The 25272-nt window shown below is 43.2% G+C and overlaps 1 protein-coding gene across 12 annotated transcripts in view; it reads right to left on the bottom strand.

The window, feature by feature from the left end:
• Positions 1 to 3033: 3033 nt before the first annotated feature.
• Positions 3034 to 25272, bottom strand: part of pou2f2a (POU class 2 homeobox 2a) — a 62031-nt gene continuing 39792 nt past the window's right edge. For 8 of the 12 annotated variants that reach the window (XM_086063124.1, XM_086063122.1, XM_086063132.1 and 5 more), the window contains 15 exons: positions 16631 to 16693; positions 16431 to 16459; positions 16103 to 16156; positions 15397 to 15579; positions 14323 to 14622; positions 14088 to 14208; positions 13902 to 13996; positions 12625 to 12858; positions 12394 to 12535; positions 11560 to 11708; positions 11285 to 11482; positions 11154 to 11202; positions 9483 to 9612; positions 9265 to 9338; positions 6902 to 7977 (listed from right to left, as the gene is read on the bottom strand). In XM_086063124.1, coding sequence (XP_085919250.1) covers positions 7586 to 7977; positions 9265 to 9338; positions 9483 to 9612; positions 11154 to 11202; positions 11285 to 11482; positions 11560 to 11708; positions 12394 to 12535; positions 12625 to 12858; positions 13902 to 13996; positions 14088 to 14208; positions 14323 to 14622; positions 15397 to 15579; positions 16103 to 16156; positions 16431 to 16459; positions 16631 to 16693 — 2213 coding nt within the window. In that variant the 3' untranslated portion in view covers positions 6902 to 7585. Of the gene's footprint in view, positions 3396 to 6901; positions 7978 to 9264; positions 9339 to 9482; positions 9613 to 11153; positions 11203 to 11284; positions 11483 to 11559; positions 11709 to 12393; positions 12536 to 12624; positions 12859 to 13901; positions 13997 to 14087; positions 14209 to 14322; positions 14623 to 15396; positions 15580 to 16102; positions 16157 to 16430; positions 16460 to 16630; positions 16694 to 25272 lie in introns of those variants that run through there. The other 4 variants (XM_086063133.1, XM_086063129.1, XM_086063130.1 and 1 more) reach the window with 4 other exon arrangements.

Here is a 25272-nt window from a genome sequence, read left to right as displayed (position 1 = left end):
CTTTTTTTCCACACGTGCTATTTTAAACTTTTCTAACTGGAGACTTTTTGTTGCCATCATTCCCAGCGTGCGTGTGCGGGACGAGCGGGTGCGAACGTATCAAATGCAGGGCGGAGCAGGGTGGGCTTGGATGGTCTGCGACTTGGCCCGCCGTGTGTTTGCGTAGGTTTTGGCTCCACCTTGGGGTTGTGCGCGCGCGCGCGCGCGTGCGTCTATAGGCCTCTGTGTCTTATTTGGCCTCTTGTTTTTGGCTGCGATGGCAACAGACATCGCAGCAAGGACCGCCGCGGTCGCGACGCTCGCCAATCTGCAGCCCGCCGTCCCCGCCGCAAGGACGACGACGGGGATGAGGAGGAAGGAGGTGGAGGAGGAGGAGGAGGAGGAGGAGGAGGAGGAGGAGGAGGAGGAGGAGGAGAAGATGCGTGCGGAGGAGAGAGAGGACCAACAAAAGGAGGCGGATGTTGAGAAGGAAGGCCAAAAAAAAAAATGGCATCCAAGTGACAACGATGACACGTCGCAACTTGCTGACACCAAGTTGCATTCACTTGCGCGTCGGCAGCCATTTTGTTGTTGTCGCCCCGTTGCCACGCAAGGCAGTGCAACTGTGAACACGATTTACATATGAAATGAGTGTGCGTGCACACACACACGCACACACGCGAATGCAGTGTGAGCCAGGACGACACGCAAACACTCATTATACATGCACTGCAAGAACAAACTTTCGCCCTCACGCGCGCACAGCTGGTGCCCCCCATTCCAACACGCGTATTGTGTATTCCTCTCATATAATCGCACTTTCCCTCTTTTTCTCTCACACGCGCACGCGCACACTTTCCACTATAGGGCAGGTGTGCCTAATGATGTGTTCGGTGAAAGTACACTTGTAACTTGCATCTCTAAAATAGATCAGATCCTGATTAAAAGAAAATATTTAACAAAAAGTCACATTTACATTTATCAGTCAAGAATAGGAAAAACAAAACAACGAATGATGATGAAGTATGAACATGAAAAAGGAAAAGATGAGCGGGCCACTTTCCCGCCAACAGGCCGTCGCGGATTTTTTTCAAAACAAGAGCGTCCCCTGGTGGAAAGACGTCACATTTCAGCTTGACTATACCTGTATTTTGAATCAACATTACCAAAAGAATAAGCTGAAGGAGAGAAGGGAAAAAAAAACATTTATAAAGGATTTGATGAGAAAAGTAAAAATTATTTTGGAAGATGGTGAATATTCTAAAGTTAAATCAATAATGTTTACTTTTATTTAAAAAGTTTTTTTTATGTTTATGTATGAGAACTTGTCACTACATCATAAATAATAACAGTAAATATAAAATAGTGCAACATTTTGATATTTTTTTTTTTACTGCATACACAATTTAGTTAAACTTATGATAGTTTTTATTTTAAAAATACAACTTTTATTAATATATTGCTTTTATGTAAATTAGATTACTAAAGTTAATCAATAGTGTTTTTTTAAATTGAATGAATTATTAGTTCACCACTAGACGGCGCTAAAAATACACACTGGGGCTTTCATGTTCAATATTGTATTAAAATAGTCTTTGAAAAAAATCCCATCTTTTTAGATGATTAAATAAGCTATAAACACAAAAATGAACATAAAGTCAAATATTAAAAAATAAAGTGACGTGCCATATTTTTGTATGTAAATGCCTCGCAATCCAATTTTGAACATGTCCACATGAAAAGTGAACTCGGCTCACCTCTGCTTGACACCTGCTGACTGAAGAGGTCCATTTACAAGCGCTCACACCGGCCGTGTGTGTGCGCGCTGTTCGTATTTACGTGTGTGTGTGTGTGTGCTGAAACCCTGTAGACTTGCGGTTCTGACCCACTCGTTGCCAGAAGAGACGCTGACTGGAAGCACACACGCACACACACACACATGGATGAGGGCCACCCAGAATGGGGCCAAGTGGGACCACCCCAACACTGGCAGCATTCTGCACACACACGCTCGCATACCAACACACACACACACACACACACACACACACACACACACACACACACACATGTGAAGTGTTGCAAAAGTTGCCCGACAAAGCGGCTGCGGAATCTTCTTTCATGTCATCAAGAGTCCGACGCAATCTGAAATGCTTGCAAGCCTTCAGGGTCCGATCGGGTGTTGCAGCATTTGGGACTGTGCAAGTTGTGACGTCTCTGATCGGCACGCGGACGCCATATGAATTATCCACGAAGGTCCGAGGGGCTGCGGGAGTCCGGGAAGAACGTCCAGTTGATGGACAAAAGGCATCAAAAGTCAAAGATCTGACGTGTCGTCGTGTCGCCGGCGGCACAGAAAACAACCAGGAAAGTTTGGCTAAGTTTGGCAGTGATTTCAACTTCGGCCAGATAAGTCAAAAAGCTCGGATCGAAGCAAGATGTCAGCAGCCAATCAGAGTGCTCGGATGTCATCCTTGAGGCCGCTCGCAATTTATTCGCCATTTTACTTTCTGAGGTTCTTGGTAAGATTAGTACGACAGCGTATTGGGGCTACGTATAAAAAAGTATAATTTTTTTCAGAGGAGGGGTAATATTCCGAGAGAGAAAAAAATTGCCACTTTATAAAGTCAAGATTCACATTAAAAAAAAAATTGTCGCAAAAGTGGCAAATTTAGGCAAATATAAATTCGCAAATTTGCCACTTCATTAAGTGGGCAAATTTGTGAGAGAAAAAAATCAAAACGTTTATAAAATGGCAAATTTGCGAGTTTATAAAGTCGCAAACTTAATTTTTAACTTAACTTGGGACTTGATAAGTGGCAAATTTAGGCAAAAACAAACTCATAAATTTGCTAAAAAAACAGTTATACGTGGCCTTAATACTTTGTCGTAGATTAGCATCACTAGCTTAGCATCACGCTAAATGAACAAACACAAGACATGAGGTCTTTGGTCTAAATCCGCACTTTATTTCTAACACTTACAGTTTGCTTGAGCCCCCCCTTCTCCCCTCCCCCCCCCCCCCCCCCCCCCCCCCAGAAACCACAGGCACACACCAGGCGATGCGTTCAGAGACACAAACCCGGACAGAAGAACATCCGGGTTGCAAAAACATCATCGTCATGAACGAGAAAAGATGTCAAAGTTTCCAGAGTGGCCTTTGTTACATCATCATCATCATCTTCATCATCAGTAATCATCATCATCATCATAAATAGAAACGCAGGAATCTACATTACAAGAAACAAAAGATCGAGTGGAGTTCTTTGGTTTTTACTATTGAGGTTTTTCTCTTCCTTAGCAGTAAAATCTTTGCTGTCCTCTCATCGAACTTTGGATTGAAGCTGCATGCTAGAAAAAAAAAATCATCCAAATAAAATCAAGGGCGAGCCGAGCGACGTTTGTCGGAGGAAAAGCTGAAAAACATTCACAGGACAAAAAACGTGTTGGCCAACGTGTTGGCCATGAACGCATCCTGAAGGTTGCACTCATGTGGACTTTGAAAACTTTGGTCGTTGACTTCCGCTCCTGAGTTCACACCAGTCCTCAAAGCGCAAACGTTTGATTTGGTTTTTCACGAGAGAGAGAAAATTTCTACCCACAAAAGTCAACACGTTCATCGAATCACTTTCTTCGTGGCACGATTTTGTCACCTCAACTGCAATGAGTTGAGAAAAAAAATGACATAAGCAAAACAGAAGACGATTTTTCGGACCAAATTCTGTGACATTTTTGGGGGGGCCGTTCCAAATCATTTCTTATAAGGTCAAAAAACTGTGTTACTAAATAAAATGTTCTACAATCTCCTCCATTCTTATACTTTTTGTACAAAAACAAATACGGAATTTTGGCGTGAAAAAAAGTTGATATGACCGAATTAGTCGAATTGTGTACAACAAAACTCCATTTGAATGAGTTGAAATAAATGACATTTTTAGCAATATGCTTTTTTTGTGTTCAAACATTACACCAAAAATTGGAAAAGATTTTTGTTTTTGTGTGTGGGGTACAATTTACTACAATTTTCGGCCAATTCATGTTGAGTTTGTGTGTCCGAAATCCTTTAAAACTTAAACTTCCAACGGTGGAATTTAGTAGCATTTTACACCAAAACTCAACCACTATTAGGAGGAAAAAAATTTTTTTAAGCATGATGCATTTTCGCACCAAACCAAATTGAATTTGGCGTCGCGTGTATGACAAGTTTGTGTGTGTTTTTTTTTTATAATTTCCAACTAAATCCAACATAACAATATTCCCGACGAGCCCTGCAAAACCATAACGCGTTTTAAATAGAATTCAATAAATACATAAAAATAAATACAAAAAAGATATAAATAATACGGAGCCCCTGAAAGTGAAATGGGTGGGCTTGAAATGTTTCTCATTCGGGCAAGAAACTTTCTGGGATCATTTTCTCATCAAAATGAGAAACATTATTCATCCCCCGTCACTTTAAAGGCTCCGCAAAATAAATAAGGTACAAATTAATACTTTTTACGATAAATACAATTCCGTGTAAAGCTTTTTGGTATTTTTTTCTCCCATGAGAAACAGCAAGAACATTCCGCCCTGATCATCATCAGTATTTTTTCTCATCATTATTATTATTAAGGCCCGAACGATTTGACCATCTGATATTAGCGCTTTTAAAAAAAAAAATTTTTTTTATTAATGATATGTTCTTTAAATTAATCTGTTGATTAATCGATTATGGTAAATTTCATTCTGCATATCGGAATGGGACTAAAAAAAAAAATCCTTATCAGTCAGGCCCTAATAAAAAGTCAGATGAAACTGATGATGATAATGAGTTTTTATTACGCTGTAAAAAAATGCATTATTATTGATGTGTGTTGTGAAGGAATATGAGCCGCACAAGCATCCGCACAAAAACGCACACTCAGCCAGTCCTGCAGTTTGTCGTGCGTGGATTTGGTTTGTTCTATTTGGTTTGCGTCTACGTCGAAAAACTTTGGGTTTGTTTCACTTTTGGCTTTTTTGTTTTTCGTCTTAACATTCCATGTTTTTCTCCTCGTCGTGGGAAGCTACATCTTCACACTTTGCTCCACTCATCAATAAATCACAAGTAAAATATATGAAATTAGGTAGGACATCACCCCCCCCCGCCCGCCCACACCCACCAACCCAACCCCGGGCCCTCCCGCCACATATCAAGTCATGAGACAAATCCCGCACATCATCGTCATTATCGACAAAAAACACCATGAGAAGCCAAAGAAAAAAACGGGGGGGGGGGGGGGAAAATAGACATTTTTCTCTGAGAGTCACTACAAGTCCAAAAAACGTCAAAACGGGGGCGAGGGGGGGGTGTTTGAGTGCGTCCATACGAAAACATCACATTTATAGACACACACATACGAGAGCCCCCCCCTGACGCCCCCCCACCCCCGCCCGCTATCTTCTTTTGTTCCTATTTGGTTTCAGGGTGTCAGTCACTCACGTTTGCTTCTTTTTGGGTTGACTTTTTGCTTTGTTTGTAGTTTTTTTTTTGGTTTTTCCTGCTCCCAGCGCACCTCGTCCCTTCCCCCTTCCTCTTTAACCACCTGCAGCTCCTCCTCCTCCTCCTCTACTTTTTGGTCCTTTGATGCGAAGATCTTTGGAAACAAAAGGGAAGGATGGGAGGAAGGGATGGAGGGCAGGGGAGTGTTTTCCCCGCCTCTTCTTCAGTTTGGGCGTGTGTGCGTGTGTGTGCGTGTGCGCGCGCGTGTGCGTCTCAGGTGAGACGGCGGCTGCCACAGGCCAGGCTTTGGTATCCGAGAGTGACGGTCTGCTGGGAGATGATGAAGATGATGATGATGATGGAGGTGATGAAGTATGGAGGCCGTTGTCAATAAATAAATAAATATAATAAGAAATAAATACTTCAAATTGCCTGTAGGGTGCGCCCTCGCATGAAAACTTTGGTTTGAGCAAACATTGCGCTTCCTGCTGCTGCTGCTGCTGGTGATGAAGGCGATGAACTTCCTGATAGACTGAAAGGTGTTTTTTTTTTTTTTGGTTTGGCACAGAAAAATATAAGGCAGGCGGATAACAACAACGAAGTGGACGTTTGATAAACGCATCCCGTCTGGACAGGCGGGTGGGGTTTAGTTGATCAAGTAGCTTTGGAGTTTTGGACTTTACGGTCTGTTTGGTCTGTTTTATTGCCGCTTCACTTCTCTTCTCTAAACTTGGTTGCAAACTTGGATTCCTCAGAGGAAAATCGAAGAATTCAAAGGTTGGAATTCCTGAATATCTGACAGGTGGGCGGGGTTAAATAATATTGGAATGGCAAGGTCAATTTCGTTGTTTTTTTGTTGTAAACTGAAGACATTTTGGTTTCAGAGCAAAAGATGACAATTCCAGCTTTTACTTGATGGTATTTACATCTAAATATATGAAACAACTCTGGACAGAGCACTTTTTTTTTTTTTTTTTTATCTACCCACTATTGTGGGTAGAACAAAAATTGTGGATAGTGTTCGTTTTTGGCTTCGAGTTTTACCTGTAAAAACTGCATTTGCTGTTGCGCAAACATGAAGACACGAGATCTGTCTATGGGAAATCTTCTGAACTTTGGTCTCATATTCATGTTTTGATTTTAAACCCAAACATCAGAGGTGGCAAATCCAGGTCCAGAAAGTAACAACTCTGCCACGGTTTGGCTTTAGCTCCCGAGCTAGCTCCCCGGGTGCTCGTTCACCTGCTCGGGCGCTAGCTAGCTAGCACAAGGACCTTATTACATATTTGAGTATATTTTGTGTCTTAAGTTGACTCTGTCAGCATACAAAAGTAGTTCAGCCGTTTCCTTTCCCTTCTCAGAGGCAACTGTGGGGTGTCACGTGTAACTGCGAGTGCGAGAACGGCCCTAAACTGGAATTCTTCAATGATAAATCCAAGGCAGGAATTCCAAGTTGTTCCTTGTCCGACTTGAGTTCGCATCCTGCCCGTGTCTTCCATCTTGGATAGGGTTCAGGGTTAGCATTAAATCGTAACCGCCGTGAATAATTCCCAGATCAAATGCTATGACGACTGCAAAGTTTGGTGATAATCGGCAAACTTGGCGGTGAGCCCCGTCCGTCTGCTCCCCCTGGTGGTGAAAACAAGCGGCGTGTTTGGCGAGGTAGAAAGTTCGGCATGTAAACATCACGCTACGTGTCATAGCGAGCGATGAGTAAGAGAAATCGATTGAAATCATCCTGAGTGAAATGGGAATGCGTGAAAATGGGGTCGGGATGTATCGGAAACGCGATCCCAGATGGATCGGAATGCAAACGTCTAAAGCTTTTCTCTCCGTTTCTTTTTTTTGTCTTTTTCTATTTGGTTTTGAGTTTTTGGTATTTGTAGATTTTGGTTTTTGGTGTTGGTCGCCTCCTATCATGCACTTAGTCTACTTCCTGACTCCTCAGCTCCACGTGGTTTTTGTTTTTTTTTTGGTTTCAAGTCGCCTCTTCCTCTTCTCTGCCTCCTCGCCATCCCTCCTCGTCCTTTGTGTACAATTTTTGGCTTGGGAGGACGTCGGCGAGGTCGAGAGATGGCTTTGGTTGAAAGGCGATGTTTTTAAAGCTTCCCGTCTCCGCCCCCTCTTTTCTCCGATAGGCCGTCACTCAGCCATAGCCCCGCCCAGGGGCGGTGGCGAGGCTTCGCTGAAGGAACAGAAGGAGGCGGGGCTGGAGCAGGGCGAGTCGTCGGGGCACGAGGGCGGGCCCAGAAGGTGGGCGGGACCGGCCGGTGGCGACTGGGCGAAGGCGAGCCGGGGGGCGCCCCCCGCCGGACCCCTCACCAGCCCCATGGCGGACGGGGACGCCGTCGCCATGGAGATGGAGCCCGTCGCCATGGAGATGGAGCCCGTCGTCATGGGCAGGAGGGCCGAGCGGTTGAGGAAGAGCGAGGGGCGCAGCGAGGGGGGCACCCCGCCGCGGCCGCCGCCCAGAATCAAGTGACCCGCACCTGCCTCCATGATTGACAGCTGACCCCCGCTCGCTGCCAGTGCTGCTGGCGAGGCCGGGACGAAAAGGCAGGAAGGGAATAGACAGAAAGAAAGAAAGATGTGGAGGGAGGGAAAGAAGTAGAAAAAGTCAGTACAGAAATTAGAAGACATCTGAATGTTGATAAGAAGAAGAAAAGAAATAGGGCCCGACCGATGAATTATTTTCCCCTTAAAATGTTATCATCGAAGAAAACCTAAGTTTCCAACGCCGTGAAAGTACCCTGAATGCACCATTTTGCTTGCGTAGCATTAGCAACTAGCAAGTGTGTAGCGTATGTTCTTCTCGTTATTCTGTTGTCCCCAAGCGCCCTTTAAGCGGTTTAATGACACACTAGTTGAAGTTAAATATAAAACTAAACACACGACGATAAGAATTACATCCACCATCGTATATTTAAATATAAAACATGCTTCATTTTTAAAACGTCGCAAGACGAGCGCTAATGCTAACAGTGAAGGGAAGATCCCATTCAAATGCTAACAGGAAGTTAGCATCAACTTCAGGAGTGGTTTTTTTTCTTCAAATAATGAATATATTAAATATATATTTTAAAATAATCGGCAGATTAATCTGTAATCTGTATTTTTTTTTGCCAAAAATCAGTATTGGCGTCGGCCTAAAAAAAGAAACAAAATAAAGTCAACTCAACTTTCTCAAGTGTGAAGTGGTCGATAATCCCTCGTGAATCCATCATCAAAATGGAGCCGAGTTTCCACTTAGTGCTCGCTATGCTAACAATGCCAATCCAGGTGACTGCCGCGCAAATCCCCCACATCATCCCTTCATTTGGCTTTCCCTGCAGGAGGTCGCTTCAAAGAGCAGCCCCCCCCCCCCCCCCCCCCCCGCAAAACATCCTTTGTGACGTCTCATTGATTTGGAAGGAGTGCAGAGGATTTCTTTAGTGCGGATTTGATTCATCCTGACCGAGTCCACTGAGCAACGCGACATTCAGTGTGGTCACAATGGATGAAGGCACAATAACACACACACACACGCATACACACACACGCACACACATCCAGTTTCGCTGACTACTCAATTTCTCTTCCCATTGTGGTAAAAATGTATCAGAAGAAGTGCTGCCGACAACTTTTTGGCAGCGGACCATGAAGACAACTAAAAAGTCAATTACAATTATTGGCCACCAGGGGGCAATATACTACCAACAATAAATACATGAAGACAGACCCAATTAAGTGACTCAATAAGCTGCAGTAAGAGGATAAAGAATATATACACTGTTTGTTTTTAGGTCCCTATAGCCTTATCTGGCATATATAATAACACCAACCTTGCATGGTCGCCAATGGATTACTTCCCATGAGCGCCTGGTTCATCCCTGTGCTTAGGCCCATCATCGTGTTCCTAAGAGAGCAAAAACCTCCAATTATCGTTTGCGTTCAGTTCATGTCCACAATCTGCCACACTGTTTTATGGCACACGCATAGCATGCAATTAATTAACGCAGGGCTGCCACGTTTGCCGGAAAAACGGCGTGGCGGAACTCACCCGGTGTTGAGGCCGTGAGTACCCAGACCAGGAGGGGCGGGGCTGGCTGTGCTATGAGGGGGCGGAGTCAAACAGGAGGAAGCGGATCCTGCTGCCACGGAGCTGACGGGCGACGGTGACAAAGTGGCAACTACAAGGGGCGCAAAAAGTAAGACAAAGAAAGAGGAGCTAGTTTAGGACGAAATACGTCACGTGGAAATTTTTGGTCTCCAGGAAGTAGACATGTTTGATTGGGCTCTAAAAAAAAATGAAAAGTTAAGTTAAATTGTTAAAATAAATATTCGTGTGTCGAATCGGCTGCTCCCCGTCATTCACTTGCATTTACCTGAAGTATGCTAGCTTCCGATTCGTTAGTCTGAGTCAGCTGATCAGGAAGTGTTGTCGCTCTCGCTGCCGCGTATGACGAGTAAAGTTTAAATGAAGAATGGATCCGTCTCCATCCTGCCTTTTCATTTCATAAGCAACCAACGAATCCTCACATTAGACTATAGCGACGCGTATTTCTCGTTAAGTTTCAGAGTTTTTTTCTTGTCACAGAAAAAAATATATATTTATAGGTGGCCCTATTACGCTGTTCGTATGTTCGACATGTTTTGTGTTGTTTTGGGCTCCAGGAAATGGACACGTTGTTGTTGTCTAATAAAGCGCAATGTTTTTTGCAGACTGTCATCGACTGCGTGATAACGGAGACGAGGCGACTTGTCACACAGTGGAAATCATCAAAGTTGTCTTATGTGTCACTCACAACACAATCAATGTTGACTCGCGCTCAGAGAAGTCATCGGCCTCTTCGGCGTTTCATCAAAGACGCCATCGCATTTTTCATCTCGCTGACGGGCTCATGTGGGACAAGCTTTAATAAGAACGTGAATTACCGCTCACCAGAGGTGGGGGGACCCGAGTCACATGAATTAACCCCGGTTAGACTCAAGTCACCGATTTTTGGACTTGGGACTCGCCCGGCTAAAACGCATGATTCACATTTCATGTCTTTTGACTTGATATTCATAAGACTCATAACCTGGTGATCAAATGAAAAAAAAGGTCTTTATCAGAGGAACGTTTTGAGGCTCTACTTAAAAAGGTTATTATAGTTAATGCAAACTATAATTAAACGACTAAACCTAAAATTGATAAATCACTAAAAAAAAATTTAAAAGAGCGTTTACAAAATCAAACTATATTTTATGTTTAATAAATTAACTAAAATTTGGAAAATTTGTAGTGAAAATGTTGTCAATTAGCATCATTGATGAATTTTTGGGGTTGATTTTAAAATTTGTATTTATATTATTACTATAGTATTTTATAATATTTCTCTCTCTCTCTCTCGCTCTAAAAAAACTAAAACTAATACTAAAACTAAAAGAAACAATTTTTTTTTTTATCTTACACTCAACAACTAACATAACATAAAAAATAAAACTAATAGAATTTATTTTTTTTAAATCTCACACTTAAATACTTTACACATTTGAAAAAAAAAGAAAATTAATACTAAAACTAATAGAAACAAAACTAAAACGAAGCTCCCCCCTCGAATTTTTTTTTCTAAAAAAACAAAACAAAATCCAAAATGCTTACAACTCTGCCACTTACACTGCATTATGTTTTTATTGAACCACAAAAAAAAAAGTGCGATGATCAGAAATGAAGCTGATTGCTGCTCACCTGTTGTGCTGAGGCTGCTGCTGCCCTGAGACACACCTGGACTGGATATCTGCCAACATAGAGAGGAGAGTGGTTGGGAAAAAAAAAAAAGAAAGAAAGAAAAAGGAGTGATGCCGGCAAAAGGTACGTACCATGTGCGGGCTGTAGCAGGGGGCTTTGTGCGTGACGGCGGGCGAGGTCTGCCCGGGCAGCGGCGGCGTGCTGCTGCTGGTCGGGTTGATGCGCTTCTCCTTCTGCCGCCGGTTGCAGAACCACACGCGGATCACCTCCTTCTCCATGTTGAGCTGCTCGGCCATCAGCAGGATCTCCTCCGAGGTGGGCTTCTGGTTCTGAGGCCGCAAACGGCGTGAGATCACAAGCGAACCGGCGACGGCGGGCCACCGCGCGACATGTGGCGCTCTCTTACCGCGCAGAAGTTGCGCTCGAGCGCCACGCGCACGTTGGTCTCGATGCTGGTGCGCTTCTTCCGGCGTCGGCCCGCCAGACCCTCTAAGCCCAGCAGGGGGGAGGAGATGGAAGAGGGGCTGGGCAGCATGCTGTCCACTGCCATGATCTCTGCGCATGCACGCGACACCAAAAATAAGCATGACCTCCACCAAGGAGCATTTTACGGCAGGTCATCAAACGACCATGAAATGTAATTCCTCATGATTATGCATCACAAATTTGTGAAATTAAGCTTGGCACCTGGAAATGATCATAAAATAGCCACTTAAAAACAAAAAAAGGCTAACTTGCCCTTTCTTTTCAGGCATGGCTTCTTGAGACTAATGCCTAAGACTAAAGACGATGGATCCCCAAAACTGGCCCTCCAATGGCCACTTCGAACCAAATTGACAGACGACTTCCTGTGTCCTTCGAGGCATGGCTTCTTCAGACATTTTTTTTGTGGGTCTACTCATGACAGACATGTCAAATAAATTTCATGTTGCTATGTGAAACACGATTTGTGGGCTACATTTTCAAAAAAATTCCCGTGACAAATTTGACTTCGGACCTCTGATAATGGCCCAAAAACGGCCACTTCTAACCAAATTGACAAACGACTTCCTGTGTCTTTTCAGGCATGGCTTCTTGAGGCTTTTTTTTGGGGGGGGGGGGGGGTCTACTCATGAATGACACGCCTGCCAAATTTCGTGTTTTTTAAGTGTCACTGGCTTCTGGGTCAGAATTTTCAAATGATCCCAGGAGCTGACCTATGCTCGATCCCTGGATCGAGGTGAAGTGAGCGAGTGTTCACCTGCGTCCCCCAGCCACTTCTCCAGCAGAGGTTTGAGCTTGCACATGTTCTTGAAGCTCAGGTTAAGGGCCTCAAAGCGCGAGATGGTGGTCTGGCTGAAGTCGTTGCCGTATAGTTTGCCCATGGCCACGCCCACGTCGCCCTGTGGGGAACACACACAAACAAGCGCACCGTGTCAGAACATCAAACTCACACACACACGCGCGCGCGCGCGCGCGCTTTATGTCGTACCTGTGTGAATCCCAGCTTGATGCGACGCTGCTTGAACGTGCGAGCAAACTGCTCCAGCTCCTCCAGGTCGCTGGGCTCCTCTCCCAGGTGGCCCCCGGGAGTCAGGGCCGAGTTCAGGGAGGCCGCCATGGCGCCGCCGCCCGAGGAGCCCACAGCCGCCGCCGTGCCGACGACGCCCGTGGATGCTACCGGGGCGCTGATGCTTGAGCCAACATCGCTGCTCTTCTCCCTCTGCTGGAGGAAACGCAGGTGGGAGTAAGGTCAATGTGCTAATGTGCCCTTTGACCTCACTGGTCGGACAACCACATGTTACTGGTGAAGCAAAACTGCACTCGTTAACTAATGCATGAAGAAGGATATTGAATGAAAGCGGGAACAGCTTTCCATTACGCATTTGCTTTGTGAATGAATCCGAATGCAAAGAGCGCGGCGGCATGTCAAACATCAAGCTTAAAGTGGCGTCTGAATGCGCCGGCACACGTCGGCCGACGTGCCGCATGTTTGCAATCCGCCGCTCCAAGTGCCGCTTATGCACGCTGGCGGAGAATGTAAATGAGCGCGGCGCCGGTCCACGCTCTGCATGATGCGAGCTCAATTCGGCCATCCTGGCGGCTGAATTCCTGATGGCGGGAGATGCTAAACGCGCCTTTGACAACTCCTCCAAAATGGACGTGCTTGCTGTTGTGCATGCCGGATGCCCAGCTGATGAGCGGATGGGGATTCACGGCCAAATGTGTTGAAATGCCGAGAAACTGGAGCATCATTTTGTAGGAACCTCGACTTTATTTGGGGTTAATTAGAGGCACCTGAAATGGTGGCAGGTGTGTGCGTTTAACATGAGTTTGAATGTGACTGGCTCAGCCTGAGCACAGTTTTAAGGGGGTGTGCACACTTATGCAACCACATGATCTCAGTAGTTCATTTTCACCTCTCTTGGAAATAAATTCAGTTCATGAGTTACATTAATGGCGGAGCAAAGTTTAGAAATGATACAAAACTTGATTTGAGGCCGCCATTTTGCAGATTTTTTTGCAAGTTTTCAAAGTTCCACAGATCAGCACGAATTTGGGTGGACATCAAAGTCACAAGGACCCAAGCCAGATACTGAACAGGAAGTCGGCCATCTTGATTTGAGGCGGCCATTTTGGGCCAATCGCCAAAGCAGGCAATTGGCCCAAATTTCCCACCAAGCACCAACATTCCGATTGCTCGTGTACGAAATAAGTGGGCTGAGCAAGCAGGTTCTCCCTGTTGCCACGCCCCCTCACACTGCTCACCTGTGCCTGGAGGCTCAGGCGAGGCGTCGGCGTCGTCAACAGCCCCGCCGAGCTTTGCTGAGGTAGCTGGATTAGATTTGACGTGGAGAGCAAAGCTGTGACGGGAAAACAACCGCCACAAAAACATCAATATCCATTTTCTATCCTCAACAGTTGTTGTTTCTTCCAGCAGTTATCCTGTCGTACCTTGCGGCTGCTGTTGCTGAGTCTGCGGGGGCGGCTGCGAAAGGAGAAACTGGGCCGGGGACTGGAGCGGGTGGCCTGGCATGAGAACCAGCTGCTGGAGCTGCAGCAGCTGCTGGATGTCCTACGGGACCACAAAAAAAAAAAAAAAAAAGGTGACGACACCCTTTAAAACCTGACAAGCTGGCGCGACCTTCTTCCATCGTTGCGTTGGCACGCTGCGATTGGCTGCTGGTACCTGCGCCGTGAGCTGGATTGGCTGAGAGAGGGCCAGCTGAGGCGGCGGAGGAGGAGCTTGAACAGTCACTTCCTGTTTGGCGGCTTGCTGCTGCTGAGATGTTTGGCTCTGGTGTTGCTGCTGCTGTTGTTGTTGTTGTTGTTGTTGTTGTTGTTGTTGTTGGTGTTGGTGGTGGTGGTGGTGCTGGGCGGCGGCGTGAGCGGCGTGCGCGGCGTTGGACTGCTGGACGGCGGCCACCAGGAGCTGAGCTTGGGCCTGCTGCAGGAGCAGCTGCTGCTGGGCTGGCAGCAGTGCGGCCAGCTGCAAAAGGTAAAAGGCAGAAATTGAAGACAGGAAAGACATTTAAATGGCGAGAGATCGCCTTAAAATTAAATCTTAGATTTTTTTTTTTTTTTTTTACAAAAACAAAAATCTACAAAAGAGGATTAGGGCCAGCGAAGAGGGGGAAAAAAGGTTGGTAGGATTCTGACTTTATTCTCTGACTTTATTCTCAGAATTCTGATTTTAAAATCGGAATTCAAACTTTAAAATGAAAATTCTGACTTTATTCTCAGAAACTTCAGACTTTTCAGAAATCTGAGAATAAAGTCAGAATTCTCACTTTAAATCAGATTTCTGAGAATAACATTTGAATTCTTAATTCTGACTTTATTCTCAGAATTCTGACTTTAAAGTGATAATGCTCACTTTATTCTCCGAAACTTTATTTTCAGAATTCAGAAGTCAGAATGATCTGAATTCTGACTTTATTCTATTCAGACTTTAATCTCACAATTCTGACTTTAAAGTGAGAATTATTGTATTAAAGTCAGAATTCTGAGAATATTGATCAACTTTTCCCTCTTCATCCTTAATGAAAAACTAAAAAAAAATTTTTTTTTTAATAGTTACTAGGTTGGTCAGAAATGCTGCCAACAAACGTTTTGTGTCGCTGTTGGCAGCCGCGTTATGAGTGTAAGCAGTGCCCACCAGCCCGGACCCGCGACAAATATCGTCCAAGCAAATGAACAGAAATGAATCGATAAAATCAATGAATATCCCTCGCCCACCCCAGTGCGGGCTGTGCGTCCTCACCCCCGCCAGCTGACTGCCGGCCAGCATCAGTTGCGTGTGGTGATGCTGTGCCTGCGCCTGTGCTTGTGCCTGCTGCTGTTGCTGCTGCTGCTGCTGCTGCTGCTGCTGCTGTTGCTGCTGCTGCTGCTGAGAAGATGGCGGGACGGCGCTGCGGGTCATCTCACAACTCTCTTCCGCCTTCACCTGACAAACAACAACACACTTCTTCAATATATAGTTGAGGTTTTTAAAATGGGCAGACGGCTCAGATGAGTTCAACTCTATGCAAAATATGCAAATTAATTACAATATTTAAACTGCATTATTTATAGTCAAACACATACATCAAATTGCTGATCTTACTATTCTTTTTTTTTTTTTTTAACAAAAAAAAACAACAACATTTAATTATATCAATGTATAAAAATACATTTTACCCAATCAATTTTAGGAGAAATTATTGCTAAATGAATGCAACAAATACATCACTCAATAATACCCCGGATTTAGATTTATTTATATACATAATTATGTATTTATTTTATATTTAAATTTATAATCATTCTAAATAGTATATTATAATATCTATTATACAAGCTTCATATAGCATCTTTTAAAGGGATGGATCAGCTTATTAAGACCAAACGCCTTCTTCATATGTTCAGGCCCACACGCAAGCACACACTCACACACTCACACACACACACCCACACACACACACACACACCTTGCTGGCTGGGGTTGGTGAAAGGCTGAACGGGCTGCTTTCCATCGGCTGCAGCTTGTGGAAGAAAAAGAAAAGATGAAAAATCAGTATAAAAAATGAATTTATGCAGAAATATTAATAATACATTTTTTTTACTTTTCACACACTAGTGAGGAAAAAAAAACATGTTAAAGGTATTGAATTTTGCATCTGTTGAAAGCATGGTCATATTTCATAAAAAGTACATGACAATTTTTATGTTTATTATTAACATTACAGGCAAGAAAAAAAAATTCACATTAAAACAATCCTGACTAATGAACATATTTGTTAATATTTTAAGACTAACCTGGTCGTCTGGACTGTTTCTGTCTGAGTCTGAAACACAAGAAGGATGTTAAATGACAGAAGGGAAAAAACGAGAGAACAATAATAATAATAATAATTATATATATATATATATATATATATATATATATATATATATATATATATATATATATATATATATATATATATATGTCAGCAAACAGAAATGTTTTTTTGTACCTGAGCCATCGCCGTGATAGTCCGGCCCGGCCTTCTCCTCCTCTGCTTTGGACATCCTGATATCTGCAAAGAACACAAATTAAAAAGATGTGAAATGGAAGACGTGGACGGAGAAAAACAAGAATCCGAAATGGATTATTCATTTTATTGAATAATTTGAGTTAATTTTTTTTTTTTTTTTTACCTTTTCTGACAGCTTCCAAATTGAAATTAATTAATTAAAACACATCTTTGCTAATGTGCACTGCTTACACTAACATGATGGCTATGACATGAAGGAGTTAGTTGACCAAAGCATAACAATTTGGTGGCAATATTTTGCAACTCTTTCCGACACTAAAAAACAGCCAACATGAGCCAAATCAGAAATCAGACTTTTTCTATTTTATTTTATTTATTATTTTATTTTTTTGGGTGGGTTTTAAAAATAAATCTCTGTATTTTTGTGCAGAAAAATCTGATATTTGTATTTAAAGGCCATATCATCCTCCATGTTAGTGTAATCTATTGACTTCAACTCTTCAATTAAAAAAAAAAAAAAAAAACATCCCACAAAGAGCGACAGATTTAATCAAAAGGACTGTTGGCTGACATCCGTTTGCGGCGACCTCTGGGACAGAGGCGGTAATTACGGGGACAAGGACGGCGGCGAAGGAAGCGCTTACTCCAGCACGGCACATTACTCAACACTGCCTGACGCCATTTTGGCTCAAACGCTCTCACTTTCTGTCCGTCATCTATTTCTTTTTTTCTACTCCCTTTTTTCCCTTAATTTGAATTTCTGCATCCTAATGTGATCTTGATGGTGTGCTGTCATATTTTCTCTTTTGGTTCAATAAAGTTTGGGATATTACAGAAGTGTCGAAGTGTGTGTGGATGGGTGCAGTTGCACAAGTGCGCCAAATGGTGGCAGCACCTTCCAGCACAAAAGAAGAACACCACATGAGCAGGCCACGTCATTAGGTACATCATCTTTTGCATCCATGAAAAAATGGGGCAACCATTCTCAATCCAAAATGTATAAACGACAACAAACACAACAAACACAACTTAAATGTAACACAAAGAAGAGCATTTCCTTATTTGCCTTTTTTAGTGAAGCTGGCCACATAATGGCTGAAGCGAGTGTGTGTGTTTTAATGTGATGGCTGGAGGGGTCCTAAACTGGCCTCTCCACCCCGCCCACCTCCTCTTTTGCTGCCCACCAACCCCGCCTCAGTTACGCCTGTCAGGGGCCCGTGACAGACGGCGCGTGGGTTCGTTTGTGTGCGTGTGTGTGTGTGGTTGAGGGGGCCGCGGGCAGCGCTGTTTGGCGTGTGGAGGTCAAAGTTCAGGCACATGGTAGCGGTCCTGTCCCGCTTGCACACATGCACACACACACACACAGTCAAGCTGCTTGCCGCCTGCCTTCTCCACCTGCCCGCTGTCACGCTCAGGAAAACACACAAACACACACGCGCGCTGTAGCGCTAACTTCAGTGTCGAGTAAGCAGAAAAACAAAGACAAGTTAGTGAGCAGTGTTCGATTTTCATTATTTATAGAAAATATTATACTGCTTTATGATGGTTTTACGCTTGATTTCTGAGTACATTTTTTCCTATTTTAGTGATGTGTGCTTCATCATGTGAAAGTGTAATTGCTTTTTTTTGTCTATTGGAGACCTATTAGTGCGATTTTCGGATGTCGATGATGTTGCAAATGAGACGTGATCGGCGAAATCTGTTGTAATAACATGTCCGGGAAAATAATAATAATAATAATAATAATAATAATAATAATGATAATAATAATGATAATAATAAATTATTTTAATTTATAATAATAATAAACAAAAGAATGATGATGGTAATAATAATAATAATAATAATAATAATAACAACAATGATAATAATAAATTATTTTAATTTATAATAATAAACAAAATAATGATGATAATAATAATAATACAAATAATACAAATAATAATAATAATAGAAAAGCAGTATATGAAAAATTCTATCTCATCATCTTTATTGGGATTAACAGCCATAAAGTAAAAAGTTTCACGCAGACGGCATTTTTGTGCCATCAACTTCTTCCAAAAGCAATTCAACTCCATTCAAATATTCAAAATAAAACAACTCATAACAATCATTCTAAATCCTCTAAATTGTCTTCTTTGAACCTCTGAGACGTTACTCACTACTTCAACCCGGTCAGGCCAGGCCTGGACAACGCCGCGCTCACACACAAACCCGGCGGTTGCCAGGCAACAGCCGAGAAAGAGCATTGTGTATGTGCGTGCGCACACCTGTGTGCGTGTGTGATCATTAAGAATAAGCGCGTCTGCTAGCTGCAGCATGCTAACACGTGGAGGTGGTTTCTCACACACGCGCACACACACACATGCGCATGCAGACTAACACTCACGCACGTACACACAACCAAAAACACACACAAGTCAGAAACAGGCGCGCACAAGGTTTTAAGACTTCCTGTAAAAGTGTCCACAGGCAAGACACTTTTCAAGGTTTAGGACGCAAGACCATCCACATGCACACGCGCACACACACAAACTGTCCCTGGAGTGTTTATTATATCGGATGCGGCGGCTGTTTCTCGCACCACATATTTCTGCGCCGATCGATCCCTCGGACTCCCGACAAGACAATAATGGCAGCGCCTTTCCGTCGCCATTATTACCGGCCCTCCCCGGAGGAGGGCGGCGCGAATAAAACGGGAAAGGAAGGAGCAAAGAGGGAGCCACAGCCGCTGCCATGTTAAAATTTCCGCGGAAACGACGACGCCGGGAAGGACGCTAATGGCGGCTGACCGACAAAATGGCGGCCAAAAGGTCCAATTGGACACAAGGCGGCAAGAATGATAGACGCATTTATCATGACTAGTTTGTTTCGTAATCTAACTGAAAAAAAGAAAAACACCAGATTTTGTTTTATTTTTCTATATTTTGAGCGCGATATAATGTGTGAAGCTGATTACAAAATGGCGGCTAGCAAGCTAAAATAGTTTTTACTAATGCTAGTTTACATGTGAAGAAGACTACAAAATGGCGGCTAGCAAGCTAAAATAGTTTTTACTAATGCTAGTTTACATGTGAAGAAGACTACAAAATGGCGGCTAGCAAGCTAAAATAGTTTTTACTAATGCTAGTTTACATGTGAAGAAGACTACAAAATGGCGGCTAGCAAGCTAAAGTAGTTTTTACCAATGCTAGTTTACGTTTGCGATGTTGTCAACTTGTCGGCCCGTTGATTGCCGCCGCCCTAAATTGTCTGCCAATTAACGGCGGCTGCGGTCTGACCCTTTCGTCTGGCCCTCACCTTGCCGTCCATCTCCCGCTCGGTTAATACCTCTTCAGCGCCCTCCCGCTGCCCCCCCCACCCCCCCCCTTTTTTTCCCTCGTTGTGTTTAAACAGCCAGAATGCCATCCTTGCTCCGAAGCGTCATCCCCTGCTTAAATCACGCCGATGAATTATTGAGCGTATTTATTCAAACAACATTAATTATAAACTAGCGGCGGGAGGAAGGAAGGACGGTCGGGAGGGAAAGCAAGGTGGAGGTGGGGGCTACTTGGAAAAGGGAGGGGGGTGAAAGGTGGCGTGTGTGTGTGTGTGTGTGTGTGTGTGTGTAGAGGGGGGGTAGGAAATTGGTGTGGCTAGCGGAACAGAACCCCCCCAACCAAACACCCCCCCCCCCCCCCCAAATCTCCACACACCCTCCATCCCGGCTCTGCTTTGTATTCCGCGGAGATGACAGGGGGAAGCTTTATTGCTCTGAGTCGGTATCGATCGGGGCCCCCGCCAAAGGGGGAGTCGGACCCGCGCGCGTGCCGGCCCCTTTTGCAGGCCCCTCCGTCTGCTGCGACCAAGCGCGCGCTTTGATTTCGCTCGTCCGCAATCGCTGTCAACGCTAGTTGGATAAAGATTCAACAGCGGCGCGGCGCCCTAGTGGTTTGGTGCCACTGCTTCACATTTTGCAGTTTTGACACATATATATATATACGTAAATGCTTTTGTATACATGTGCCCTGCAATTGGCTGGCGACCACAAAAGTCTAAAAATAGCTTACCAGTCATGAGGCATTGTGATTTCCTAGGAATGCTGTCGAAGCAATTATTACATTTTGGCCTCTTGGGCAGGTTGAGCTACTTTTGTCACTCTCTTACAGTATTTGCACCCTTGCACACTTTATGCGAGAAATATTTACATGAACATAGATTATTATTCATAAAGTATTCATAATGACATATCCAGCTCTGGTGCAAAGTCAGCTCGGAAAGGCTCCAGCTCACCTGCCACCCCAAAGAGCACAAGTGCTATCATAAATGGATGGAAGGACATTAAACACCTAACACACACACACACACACACACACACACACACACACACACACACACACACACCTGTACCGCTGACCCTAATCCGGCGGGATCGAGCGTGACAAGCGCAGGATCAGGCACGCCAACGGGCACGTTCCAAATTTGAGGATTTAAGGGTGCAGGGGTCCCAAGTGTGGCCTCGGGATGGAGGGATGAGAGGAAGCAGAGCGAGAAGGTGAGCTACGCACGCACACACGCTTGTGAAGTTCACGGGCTGGCTTGCGGTTAAAACACACAAAAAAAAATTTCTTTTATTTTCCTAAAGAATTTCCTGTATTGGCATAATAACAGTAAAAAGAAAAATATATATATATTAAAAATAGTTTTGCTTGGATTCAATGGACTGCTTCAGGTGTGCTCACCTCCTTCCTTAATAAGCCGCACGAATGTTAGTCACTCTTCGCAGAGGATAAAAAATGTATGCCTGTTAACTAAGCTTTATTTCTACAGCGCTTTTCACAGATAGAAGTCACAAAGTGCTTCACAAAAGGACAGCCTCGTACAAAGCAATGTAAAATACAATGCCATAAAACAAAAACATATATTTATACTGTATATATAGACAAACGTGTAACATATATGTATATACAGCATAAATATAAGAGCAGTGAGGCGAAAAACAAAAACAAAACTGTGTTGCTTTACTGTTTGCTTAAAAATGCTAAATACATGCTAATTGTTAGCTGGTCTATAACTTTTCCGACTGTGTGTTAGCATTGAGCTAGCGAAGAGATTTTTATTGAACTGTGAGCCAATTAAACAATTATTTATTTAGATATAAAAAAATACGAAATATCAAAATAATTAATAATAATTTTTTATTGTGTTACTGATGATCAATTCCATTATGATTAATTAATCTATTTATTGAAATTAGAAAGTCAAAAGAGTTCATTTGTAACTAAAATACCAAACTTTTACCAAAATTAAATTTAAAAAATAATATTTATATACAAGCACTATAAAGAATGCAAAATAACTGAAAAAATATTTAAAAATAATTACGATTTTTGATTTGACTTTTAAAATGTATTTACATCAACGAACGAATGAATTAGCCGAACGAATAATGTTAAATCAACACATTTTACAATAAAACCCAGCAAAATATGCATTGCCGTACTCTTGATGACGTAAATGCCCAGCGGGGCAGACTTTGTCCACCTGTGTGTTGCAAACGACTTACTTCCAAGGCCAGGAAATTCAGTACCATCAAAACATTCTAAGATACACACACAACACACACACACACACACACATGAAAGGTGTGTGTAAGTAATTGCGAGCTCATAAGAAGAAGCGATGTGTGCGATTGTATGGGTGACATCGGTCACAATAACGAGCAATTTAATGCAGGTCTGTTTCTTGATGCTTGCTGGTGTGCGCGAGCAGCAGGAGACAACACAACATGCTTCTCAGCGTTACATTCTGCATCGCACAAAGTGTCTTTATCATTGAGGCCGGAATCGCTGCCTTTAGTCTACCGACTACAAGCGCGTGTGTGCGTGTGTGTGTGTGTGTGAGGGATTCACACACACACACAGCGGCTGAGTGACCTAGCGCCATTTCACACTAGTGACCAGTACAAATTAGATAAGGGTCCATTTTCTCTGCACCGGCACACTTTTATACACAAACACACAATTTGCACTAGTTCATCACACTAGTACACACGTCTACACAAAATGTACACAAGTTCAAAATGGCTGAATATGGCATCAGCGGGGGTCGTCGTAAAGGAAATTTGAAAATGTTACCAAGAATATATATGCATTAAAGTCAATGTTTGCGTATGACATTTAGAATATTTGTTCATGTCAAAATATCGGGGTCATTTTTAATGTTTTTTAAATTTTTATTATGCAAATAATTAAGTGATTAGAAAAACAGGAGGGTGTGTGTGCAGTGGATCAACAAATGTTGGCGACGTCCTCAGAACATTAAATGTCAAAAGAATTGAAACATAACAGGTGCTCTTCAAATTTGGTGGGCAAAAAAACAAACCCTTTTTAAATAAGCAATTAATTGTGATTAATTAATTAAATACAATTCTAAGATGTGATTAATCTGATTTAAAAATGTAATCGTTAGACAGCTCCAATATATATATATATATATATTTATTTATTGTGAGAAATAAGCTAATAATGTTTAATTTGTATGTATTTTTTTTTTGTTTATTTTAATATATTCTTTTATTTTGACCTAATGTATCTAGAACATCAAAAACCAAATGAGGAAACTGTCAACTTAGTCTCAGGAAGAAGAGAAACTCCTATAAAATCAAACTTAGGTGCGAGAAAAGTTAACGGCTAGCCTGACGCGATGCACTCGGGCAGCACACTGCCAATAAAACGAGCCCGAGACTTCGATCAATGGTAAAGTTGTATTGACAAATATTTACTAGCAAGAACAGAGTTCCACAAGCACCTCTTCGTAAAAAACACGATTTAGTCGGACTCCAAAATTTAGGGCGGCCCAGTGCCTTCAAAACAAAACAATGCGCTAAAGCTAACGTCATATTAGCATCTCCCGCGCGATTTTTACGCCCGTGACACACATTTGTCAACGGGAATATTTGTCCTGGACTCACAGCGCTGTTTACATGAGTTGTCGGGGGCAGGCGGGGCCATATCTCACGCTAATCGATAAGCGAGGGAACCTGCGGTGGGGTGGGGGGCGAGCGGGAAAAAAAAAAATCGGTAACGAAAGCAGGTTATCTCCTGTCATTAACAGAGGGATTCCCGCATGGCGAGGGGGGGGGGGGGGGGGGAATCGGGGAAAGACCAGCAGCGCTCATTGAGAAAAACAGCGTGTTTGGCATGAAGAGAAAGCAGACAATTATCTCTATTGATTAAAGGCAGCCAGCCAGCACGGCCAAGACGGAAAACTACGGCCGGATCAATGGAGACGGAAGAGGGGAAGGCGGCGGCGGCGGCGCCGGCGGCGGGAGAGAGCCGCCGGGCATGGCCAAGGAAAGTCGCCCTGCGAAAATTCAGCGGGAAATTCGGGCCAAGACAAAGTTCGTCGTAATCGATAGCGACGAACATTTGATACAGCTGCTGGGTCCACACGAACCCAAATTGGGGGAATTTGTTAACCCAGCACTGAAAAGCGTCAGACAAAAGCTTCTTTAAAAAAAAAAAAATAAATAAAGAGATTTTTTTTTTTTAATGACACCCTTAACAATCCACACGCACTCTTCTCCTTGGCGAGGGTCAGCTGATGGCGTTGGAGGTGCCGGAGCGAGCAGGATGGAAATTGTCGGCCTGAGACCAACTGGCACTTAAACGCCTCTCGAGCTGGCAACAGCTTTAATGATGCTTCGGACGGACGCCAGATTGCCTCCACGTCCGCGTGCGCACGCCGGTTGCCGCGTTGACGATGCACAACAGGCCGAGAGGCTTCTTAGCTCAAACGAGATGAAGATGGAGGCCGCTTATGACGGCTCGCTGACACTGGACTGTTTTTGTTTGACAAACTTTGGACTTTTTTTAGGAATGGTCCAAAGTCAATGAAAGTTGTTGTTTGTTTTGTTTTTTGAAAAAAAAAAAAAAAACTCTTTTAGATGGATTATAGCAATAGAACACAATAGAAATCAGTCAAAATCCAGTAAAACAGCAGCGAGCGAAGGGGGTTACTTCAGTTATAATGGCTGCGAGTGAATGAGGTAATTTTCTATAAGATGCTGTCACAAAAATTTATATATTGTGTATCCATACGATAAACAAACATTAAACCGATATTAGCACTTTTATAATTGAAAACAAAAAACTGATTTTCATGCTGGGTTTTTTTACACATTAATTTGAGACATCACAAAATGAGACAAAAATATTGACAATCAGCCCCCCCCCAAAAGCTGATTTTTTTTCTCCACTGTAAAGTCGAGTCAACTTTATTTATATAACACAGGACAAAGCACTGTAAAAAGAAATATTCAAATGCTCGGCCTCCAATTCATATTTGTATTGCTGGAAGCATTAAGGGACCACAAAAGATGCAATTTTATTCGTTATATACATTTTGACTTAATCAGCCGATTATTCGCTTATCGGACTTTTATTCTGCCAAATACTGAAATTGGCATCGGCCTCAAGAAATCAATATCGGTGGGACCCTGTATAATACATGTAGCACTGTCAAATCTAAAGCAATTTTGTTTGTAAATGCATCACGCTGCAAAAGCCCACGAGTGGCAATGTTGTGTTATTGTGTACGCACACACACACACGCACACACACACACATGCAGAGGCTACA

Source organism: Leptonotus elevatus, chromosome 19 (assembly GCF_054856555.1).
Source record: "Leptonotus elevatus isolate MCC_2025b chromosome 19, RoL_Lele_1.0, whole genome shotgun sequence".
In the NCBI taxonomy this organism is placed as follows: Eukaryota; Metazoa; Chordata; class Actinopteri; order Syngnathiformes; family Syngnathidae; genus Leptonotus; species Leptonotus elevatus.
This window is presented reverse-complemented; position numbering and strand designations above follow the sequence as displayed.